Genomic DNA, 8264 nt, shown 5'->3' with positions numbered 1-8264 from the left:
TTGAGATATGACTTGGCTGCTAGCTTGGTAGGATAGGTAGCTTCAAGTCAAGCTTTGCAGGTTAAACTTTGGGAAATTAAGACTTTTGTTCTTTTGATCAAGCAACTTCTCAAACTCTTCTTTTGTGACAAAGCTTTGAGCATTAGTTGAAGGAGTTGCGGTGATAGCATTGCCAACAATAGAGGGATTAGTGGTATTGAGGAGTGGGTCAGTCATGTTCTCTCCATTTTCATTCGTGTTGTTGACCACGTTAACGACATTTTCGCCATTATAGGTTGGCATAGGTTGAAGTTAAGGGGTTGGGGTAGTTGAAGATGCAAATCGGACGATGGTCTACATCATCCGCTTATTGTTATCCTTCAACACTTGAAGCATTTTCATGAGCTCCTAGAGTAAGTGGGGACGAGCGTTTCTTGGTTGTCAAGAGAACTTTCCATATTTTATGACAAAAAATGGTAACTTTTTCACTTAATGTAATCACTTCTCCTTAGTGGAGTCCGAAAAATGTAAAGGGTTTTTCTAGTAGAGAGAGAGAGAAGATGTGTTGTAATAAGGAAAATGGGATGCACTAGAGGCAGTAAAGAGGAAGATTGGAGCAATCCTTGAAATGTAATACTTTGGTGGTAGGTGGTGAGGAATAAGAATAGGTGGAGAAGGCGATGGAGCATAGCAAATGAAAAAAGCTGTGTAGAGAGAATATTTGGAAGAGGTTAAAGAGAGTTTTGAGAGTAATTTATGATGATTTTCTGATCTCCTGCTTAATTGCCAAACTCTCATATTTATACTAAATAGAAACGCTTTCTTAGGAGTAGTTGGTAGAAGAAGAGCACTTTTAGGATAACACGTTCTGTATGGAAGAACGTTCTAGTTATGGGAAGAGCACGTTCATTATAGGACAAATGACTTATGGGAAGAGTATGTTAAAGAACGATTTATTGGGCATTATGTGGAGAGCATGCAATTAGATAATGCGCGTAAGTTGTGTAGTGGAGAAGTGACACTTAACGTTGTGCTACTTGTACTTTTAAAAAGAAAGAAAGGGTAAAGCATGTGTACCTCCATATTGATCTATTAAGCCAAAGTCTCTTAAGCATCCCAAATGTCAAAATAACTAGTAAACCCAATCACTCGTTTTGAATTACTTTCAGTTCCCCATGTGATATAGTTGTTCCATGCTTTTTCTCATACTGTAAAACAATTTTTAAAGAAATAATGGTTAGCCAAAATTAGGCATTTACATTAGCAAACTGACTTGATATGTTTGATGCTCATGAATGACTTTTAATTTTGATTTACAGTTATTTTTTGTTCTGTAAAGATTTCCTTGATTATCAACAATATAAATCGAAAAGTTATTCCTTTAGCCAAATATAGTATTTAATTTCACTCGATTGCAACGCATGGGGCCACTTTTAGTATATAAAACAAGAAGGTGGTAGTTGACCTTTCAACACCTGAATTCTTTTTTATAAATTATAAAAGAACTCACCCTTTTAAAAACTTTTTTTATACTTTTTTTTATAATTTGTCAAATTACAAAAAAATCGCTTTACTAAATTTTATTTTATATTTTTGAGATTTGTCAAACTAAAAGTCCAATTATGAAAAAAATTAACTTTTTAGTGCTTGTTTAGTCTCTTTTTTTTTTTAAGCTTATCTATTTCTTAAAAGCAAAAGTCAGACCAAACAGAATTTTAAGAAGCTCTTAAAAAATAACTTTTTTTAAGAACAAAATATTAAAAAAAATTTCAAGGAGATCTTTCTCTTTCAATTTTTTTTTAAAACATATAAGTTTTTCAAAAGAATTTTTCTTTTTGTTCCAAAAATGTCTTTATCTATTAAAAATAATCTCAACATCACCCTATCAACAGATACCCCTTTCGCTTTTAATCGAGCTCCCTCTCTTCTCCCTTTCTCTACAAATCACCAATCTTTAATGCAAATCGCAATCTCTTTCTTTTTATTTTTATTTTTTTATGGATAAAAAAAATAAAGTTAACTTTTTTTATTGTGAATAAAAAAATTCGTGATTAATAAAAAGTTATTTGTCAAATACCTTTTATGATAATTTTAATTAAAATTAAAACTTATAAATTGTTTTGTCAAACAACTTATCTATAAAAAAGAAATTATAAAAATAAATTTATTACACAATTTTAGTTTAATTTTAAAAACTAAAAACAAAGTCAAACCGAGCAAGCCCTTAATAAGTTTTTGTATAACTTTTTTTGTAATTTATCAAACCAAAAGAAAAATTACCAAAAAAATCACTCTTCAACAAATTTTCTTATTATACAATTTTGTAATTTGCCAAGAATAAAAGTAAATATCATATGAACGCAGATTATAAGCAAACTATATATATAGCACTTGAATAATATTTTTAAAATTTTTTGTCTACTTTCTAATAATTTGTCTTTGCATAATATGGAACTACAGATACCTTTTTCGTTTTTAATGCTTTCTAATGAAATTTTAAGAGATTTTTTTCTTAATGGGTTATTGTTATTTTATTATGAAAATTCATAATTATTTTTAGGGTGCTGCATTAACGCACTAAGGTTCTGAAAGAGTAGCATTTTATTTTCTTAAAAGAAAAAAGACCCGATGAATAATCACATCAGCTCACCAAAAAATGACAAAAATTTCACTACTTGTAGAATCACTTGCCCACTCCACAAGAGCAGAGCAGACACTCTCACGACAACGGGAAATTTCCATCATTAAAATATTGAAACCTGAAAACGACCTCATGGTAATACTTTTACTCAATCAGGATACAACATCTTATCCTCAATTAACAAATAATACACATGTAAAGGAATTTATTCTTTAGCACACAAATGTTGGAAAATTAGAGCAGCTAAACCACTCCAATGGTAATATGAGTGGAGACTTGAGAGAGGAGGGACAATTTACAGCTGATCAATGATCACGCAAAAGCCAATACCATTAATTATTCCTACTTCAATCACGGATCATCTAAAATATGAAGACAACACTGTCATGAACTCTAGACTTTTGGTTTTGAGCCACACATTCAGAGATCCACATCAGGTTCCTGATCTCCTGCTCCCTCAATCTCATGTAGGCAAAGAAAACACCATAATGGAACTGCACGGCATCCACAAGGAAAATTCAATACGTTATTTCATTGAAGAAAACAAGAGGGTAAAAAACATTTAAATGCAAGCATATGCTGCTGCTGTGCTTTTCTTTATTACTATTATTACAACCGTCATGGATGGCTGAGAACTCAAGTACAAACCTGTTGCTCAAAGGCTAAGCAAAGCCTTTTCACTTCCTCTTCGTAAAATGCCTTGTCAAGCATCTGGCTTTCCCCATACGATAATTTAGAGAAAATAGATTGGTAGGGAGGATATTTTTCCATCACAGCACGAACCTAGACAGTAAACCAAGTAAAGACTTAGAACAGCAAGTAACTTCATTTAAGCAAACCATAAATGTGAAACAAACCTGGTCAATATCCTCACAGACAGCTAGTTCCTCATGTCCATAAGGATAACTGTTTAACATGAAGCAACATTGTTAGAGATCAACACTCCAAAAGCATCTAATACCAAAAATATAAAAAACATAATTAGGCCCGCGAGAAAGAGCTTACAGCAGACCAAAGTTAGAGTATAATTTCCGACGATCATCTCGAGTAAGCTCAGTGCCAATGCTGCAAAATTTAAACCACACCAAACATATTTATCAAAAAATCCATGGCAAGAAATTATCACAAGTAAAATTAAAAGCCTTTCGGTAGCAAATCCTTAAGTAATAGAACCTGTTAATGGTAATATTGACAGCCCTCCTATCAGCCTCAAACGCTAAGAGGTCAGACATTATCTCTGCAGTTGCACCACCAAGTTTCTATAAAAAAAGAAAAAAAGAAAAATGAAATTGACCTTAACAACGAGGTAGGAAATGACAACAACTAGCATACACAAGAAGAAATAGCCACTTTTCTTCTGTATTCAGAACCTTACCTGGCAAAACTTGTAAAAATCTTCAAGGTATGCTTTGTAGAGAGTGTTCCTCATAATTTCAATGTTCATGTCATCAAGGTCCTATAGACAAACCAAGGTGAATAAATCCAAGAATCAAAGGCTTAGAAAATGAAATCAATCAACAAAAAACAAAACTCCTTCAACACAGCTATTAACAATCCAACATGCATGCTTATATAGAGAGAGAGATACACACAAGCACAGAATCAAAGACTAAAGTTAACATGTGAAACAATATTAGAAAAGTTGTTAGAATCCTGTACCTCAGAGGTAATACACTCGGAGAAGTATGGAGCCAGTGGAGTGTCAACAAGAACCAATCTATAGAGTTCACGCATGTTCTGAGCAACTGCCAGGGTTGCAATGCTGAATCAGGGAAAGAAGAAAAGTGAGAATATGTCTTATGAGAGGTAAGATAATAGAGTGATTTCCATCTAGGGGTTAGATCACCTGTCAAACATGCCCAAAGGATGGCACTTCTCCAAAAGCTCCTGAACATCTCTCTCATGCAAGGTTCCAGTAACAATCAAGACAACATTGTCTATCATGTGACCATATCTGAATGAAACAGTCAAAACATTAGTTTTTTCCTTGGTTTTGCACTAAATCCACAGCAACCTGTCAATCAAACTGCATCTCCGAACCAGCTAAAAAGATAGTTTTACCAATACCAACGAAACAGCCGAAAGGAGCCCAAACACTCAAGCAGCTACGTCCACCTTGATCATACAATTAATTCACAAAATAATGGGACGAGGGAAACAAACAACCCCTTCTAAATATCAAGGAAATAGAAGATCACATTGTGTCTTCCCCTACTATTAGGCTGAATAGTTAATGATGTGTCCAATTCATGCCACCCCATGAAGACCACCAGTGCTTAGGTGTTTCCAAATTAACACCTAGCATTGTATTTATCTTACACAAAAACCTCAACACAGCTAATATTAATTAAATCAAAGCTATACCATAAGATGTGACAGAAACCAATACCATGGCTATATCTAACAGCACGATGTTCAACCTCTCTCAAGCAATTCAAACAAAGAAACAAAAAAGGACAAATTTCTACATACGTGATATACTCTAAGAAGGTGGACAACGGCTCGGTAGCTTGGCACAACATATGTTTATACTCATCAACCAGTTTAAGAGTGCATTTCTCGACAATAGTAGTGGTATGTAGTGGTGAAGGTTCTGCAAAGCATTAGCAAGTAGGATCAAAATTAAAGGGAATAAGGTAAATTAAAAACACACCTCAATTAAATCAAAAGTATAATAAGAGGAGCATTAAATTAAGCCTGTAAAGTTGCAATAAATATCAATTAAAATGAAAATCTATGAATAACCATGGTAGATTTCAAACTGGAAAGGGAATTGAATTGAAGACGAGGAAGAAAGTGCGATCGAAGGGCGTACCATTTTGGAGATAAGGGCCGTACTCGGTGGCGGAGAGATGCATCTTGATATCGTCAAGGGTTTCACATTGGCAAAGATTGTTGTAATCGGCGGCGGTTAAGAGCCCCGCCCGGTGACCTCTGACGATGGCTTCCAAGTAACCGCCGTGGATATTGAAGGTCATAGCTTCGAATCCGTACATTTTCCTTTCCTGTTTAAATTATTGTTATTTGAGCAACTAAGATCTGAATTTGGGAAATTCTTTTGAATGGTTGTGCTCTGGAAATTACTGTTTAGATTTCACAAGCCAGGAAAGGAGTAGATCTGTGTCGTAACGTGGTTTCCATTAAATTACAATGCTGCCCCCCATATTTGTTCTTCTACATCATTGGCCGCCCAATGAACGCAATAGCTGAGAGAACTACAAGTCAGGCCCACCCAAAGCCCGCCAAGTTGGGCTTCTTCAGCTTTCAACTCCTATCATAATTATCCAACCCCATTAAAAAAAATTCAAATGTATTATTATAAATCGAATTTGGATACATATCGGATTTGGATAGGGATCGTCAGGTACTCATCACTCCAATCTAATTATAAATAATAGTTTTATTATTAAATTTTAATTTTATATATTATTATTTATAATTAATATGATAATTATTAACAGTCATAATCATTCTAAATATGATTTTAAACTTTAATTTAATAATTTGATTTTCAATAACAATAATATACATAAAATTTAATTTTAAATTAATTTTTATTCAGAGTTTGAATTTTTTTTAGATTTATATTTAATGCGCTGACAATGTATAGTTTTTATACACTATGAGGGCATCAAATGGTGCCACCTCACTAAAAAATATATTTAAAACTTTAAGTGATTTAAAAATAAATATTATTATTTTTTAAAAAATAAAAATAATTTTTTTTCCTTTCTCTAACTCCATCTCACCCAATCTCTTGTTCTTCTTCTTCTATTATAATTTCAAAACTTTGAATTCTTAATTTTGATTCTTAAAAATAATATTTATTTCAATATTCTTTTTAATTTATCATTTTCTATATATTGTGATTATTTATTTATCACTTTTATTTGATGAACAAAAGAGGCTTTTCAAACCCTTTTGAAACTCACACTGTGGAGACATCATTCTGAAGTTTCAATGTGATTATCTTGTGGAACTCACGAAGAAAAGTGAATTTTTTTTTTTTACAACTTTTTCTTTAAGGTTATTTGTTTGGGTTCATCTATTCATAGATCTAGAAAGATGTTGTGCTTAATAGATTTTGTTTCGTCCTATTTAATCTTCAATGAACCTGAAATATGTGGACTTGCTGGGTATTGAAGAAAGCTTGAGTTCTACCATTTTTTTGTACCAGTTGCATTTATACTCCCAGAAGATAATTATATTTCTCCACAATGATGTTTTGCTTTTCACCTTTTCCAATCCTTTTATTCATTTCATTCAACTTACACCAAGGCAAATCAGCCATTTTTGAACAAAGAAAAGATTTTACCTCATTATTTATTACCATTTTTTGAAAGTAATTTCAAATAGAATAGTGAAATAAATATGAATAATTAAATTAAGAAGAAGAGTACAATAAATATTACTTTGAAGAATCAAAATTAAGAATTTAGGATTTTACTTTTCAAAAAAAATGATTAAATACGCAGATAAGCCTTCAAACTATATTAAGAAAGTCAATTTAACCCCTATTCTTTTATTGGGTTCAAATAAGCTCCTAAATTTTTATTTTGTGTCAAATAAGCCTTCACACTAACCATTGACTAATTGAAGTTAGTCAATGCCACATCATCATCCACGTGGCATGTTGAAATGTCATCTTGATAACATGCCACGTGGTAGATGACGTGACATGAAAAATTATTGACTAAGAATTGAGTTTTTTCCTTTCTACCTATCCAATTGTCTAAAAATTATTTGTTAGGGATTTGAAACAAAAAATTAAAGAAAAAAACTAATTGCTTCAAACTTATTACCATCATTTTTTAACTGATTATCATCTTCTTTGTCACGACCCGATACTCCCTTTGAGCTCGTGACAACTACCGCGATGTCTCGATAAACATTTATTATCCAGAATGTCAACCGAAATCTTGCAAGGCTCTTACATCAATTTTACGTCTCTCCTGTGAGCAACAGTTACTAAATATCATGTTTTAAAGGAATATAAACTATTTTTAAATAAAAAATAAACAAAAATAATTTCTACCACACAAGGGTATTTTAGTCATTTTTACCTAAAAATTTTGAAACCTGGTGAAAATACAGCATATGATCAAAAAATATACATTTCTGATCTAAAAATAATTTTAATAATCTAAATCATCCATTTAAAATGAAATTTTGGCTAATCAAACTAAATAAAAATATTAAATAAAATATTCTATTTTCTTATAAAACAATATTTATAGAATCTTGCATAAACAATTTTTGTAGCGTAAGAGTAAAATAAATTCATATATATAATAGCACACTAAACCAGGTATACGAAAATATTCTACAATGACATGTGGGCCCAATATAACCGAAAATATAAAAGACTGTAGACCTTCGATTTCTAAGGATGCAAATCCAAAAGCAATCCTCGACATAATCTGTTATCTACAGACTGTCCTGAGCCTGAAATGGATAAAAAGAAAGGGTGAGTTTTTACAAACCCAGTGAGTAAGCAAAATTCATCTATAACATCTAAAGCCGAGTAAATGGAGACAGTTAAATCATCCCATCATAATATAGTTCATAACATTCAAAACTCATTTCAATTCCTATAAAACAATTACATTTCAGCAAAATAATCAACAAGGCTTATAATTCTCTT

At 32.1% G+C, this 8264-nt stretch overlaps 1 protein-coding gene across 1 annotated transcript; it reads right to left on the bottom strand.

The window, feature by feature from the left end:
- Window positions 1–2731: 2731 nt before the first annotated feature.
- On the bottom strand, window positions 2732–5730 carry LOC18601456 (V-type proton ATPase subunit d2). The gene is made up of 10 exons (XM_007032397.3): window positions 5436–5730; window positions 5093–5213; window positions 4467–4574; window positions 4280–4382; window positions 3996–4076; window positions 3794–3879; window positions 3626–3685; window positions 3478–3526; window positions 3269–3403; window positions 2732–3114 (listed from the first exon to the last, which is right to left on the bottom strand). The coding sequence occupies exons 1-10, from the start codon at window positions 5614–5616 to the stop codon at window positions 2983–2985; spliced, it is 1056 nt and encodes a 351-aa protein (XP_007032459.1). The 5' UTR covers window positions 5617–5730; the 3' UTR covers window positions 2732–2982.
- Between the last annotated feature and the right edge of the window lie 2534 nt (window positions 5731–8264).

The sequence above is a fragment of the Theobroma cacao genome, chromosome 4 (genome assembly GCF_053813885.1).
Source record: "Theobroma cacao isolate CCN51 chromosome 4, ASM5381388v1, whole genome shotgun sequence".
Taxonomy (NCBI): domain Eukaryota; kingdom Viridiplantae; phylum Streptophyta; class Magnoliopsida; order Malvales; family Malvaceae; genus Theobroma; species Theobroma cacao.
The sequence above is the reverse complement of the archived record's forward strand: the minus strand, read 5'-3'. Positions and strand labels throughout refer to the sequence as shown.